This window comes from Salvelinus sp. IW2-2015, linkage group LG17 (assembly GCF_002910315.2).
Source record: "Salvelinus sp. IW2-2015 linkage group LG17, ASM291031v2, whole genome shotgun sequence".
Classification (NCBI taxonomy): domain Eukaryota; kingdom Metazoa; phylum Chordata; class Actinopteri; order Salmoniformes; family Salmonidae; genus Salvelinus; species Salvelinus sp. IW2-2015.
In genome coordinates, this window is record NC_036857.1 from 28338675 (window position 1) to 28339867 (window position 1193).

Consider the following 1193-nt stretch of genomic DNA (forward strand, 5'->3'; position numbering starts at 1 on the left):
TAAAGCCTACACCAGTTGTATTCAGTGCATGTGATAAATAAYGTTTGATTTCATTTGATTTGTATCCTACTTTAAATCCTTGTCCTCTTTGGACCTGTGTGGTACTGGAGCTTCACTCTGCCTGGCTCTCTCTTTGACCCAGGGTAGCACCGGTTCAATTTATCCACTATCCCTCCTTCTCACCTCTACTCTTTCCTTCTGTACTCTCCTCTCTCATCTTCCTCTACCCACTCCCTCCTCATCTCCTCCACCCCTTCCTCCCTCTCCTCTCCTCTCCTCACCGGTGAGATGTGTGAGTCCCAGGTGCTGCAGGCCATTGGAGCCCTGCTTGGGGTAGTTGAGGAACACAGAGAGGGCGAAGCCCCGGTCGTACAGGCTGTTACCACGGATCACACGCAGCTGTTCCAGAGGCAGCCGTCTGAAGTGGTTCATGGCGATTAGGATGTAGCCTGTTACCTCTCTGATGGTCTGGACGGACAGGAGTTAGAACAAGGTTAGAGACAGTCACATTAACAGATTACCTCGATTGCCAGTAGAGGCCTGATGGACATGTCTCATGGACTAGAAGAAGAAGACAAAGACGAAGAAGATGACAACAACAACAACAAAAACAAGAACAAGAACAGAGAATAGAACAAAATGGCTGCTCTCTCACCCCTAGGAAGGAGAAGTCCCAGTCACTTTCTATCTGGGTGATCTCCAGGTTACCCATAATAATCTCGCAGCCTGTGTAGCGGTCCTTGATCAGGTTGTACTGGTTCTCCTGAGATCCTGTGGAGCTCAGCCCATTCTGGGTACCAGGACACACCACTGAGGAAACACACACAGGGAAGAAGGGGCATCACACTACAGACGGTTTGTTGTCAGAGTTGTTCATATAATGAATCGGTCAAATTCCATAGCACTTTTCTACAAATACTTATGTCACAATGTGCTCAACAGACTTAGTGTACCCGGACATTTGGATTCATCGCGTTGATGAGTGATCTATAATTGTGATGAATAATCTATTGGCACTTTGTCTGATGTTTTGTACATTGATTTGTCTGAAACGTGTCTGTAGCAGTGTCTGTAGCTGTTTTTGACGTTATATCTGTTTATATGTCTGAAAAGTGTCTGTAGCAATGTCTGTAGCTGTGTTTGATGTTAAATCTGTTGATATGTCTGAAACATGTCTGTAGCAATGTCTGTAG

At 45.8% G+C, this 1193-nt stretch overlaps 1 protein-coding gene across 1 annotated transcript in view; it reads right to left on the reverse strand.

Annotated features, from left to right (window-relative positions):
• Positions 1-38: 38 nt before the first annotated feature.
• Positions 39-1193, reverse strand: part of LOC111976480 (receptor tyrosine-protein kinase erbB-4) — a 13029-nt gene continuing 11874 nt past the window's right edge. Inside the window, exons 2-3 of the mRNA XM_024005327.3 lie at positions 656-810; positions 39-468 (exon numbers count right to left, since the gene is read on the reverse strand). Coding sequence (XP_023861095.2) covers positions 214-468; positions 656-810 — 410 coding nt within the window. The 3' untranslated portion in view covers positions 39-213. The remainder of the gene's footprint in view (positions 469-655; positions 811-1193) is intronic.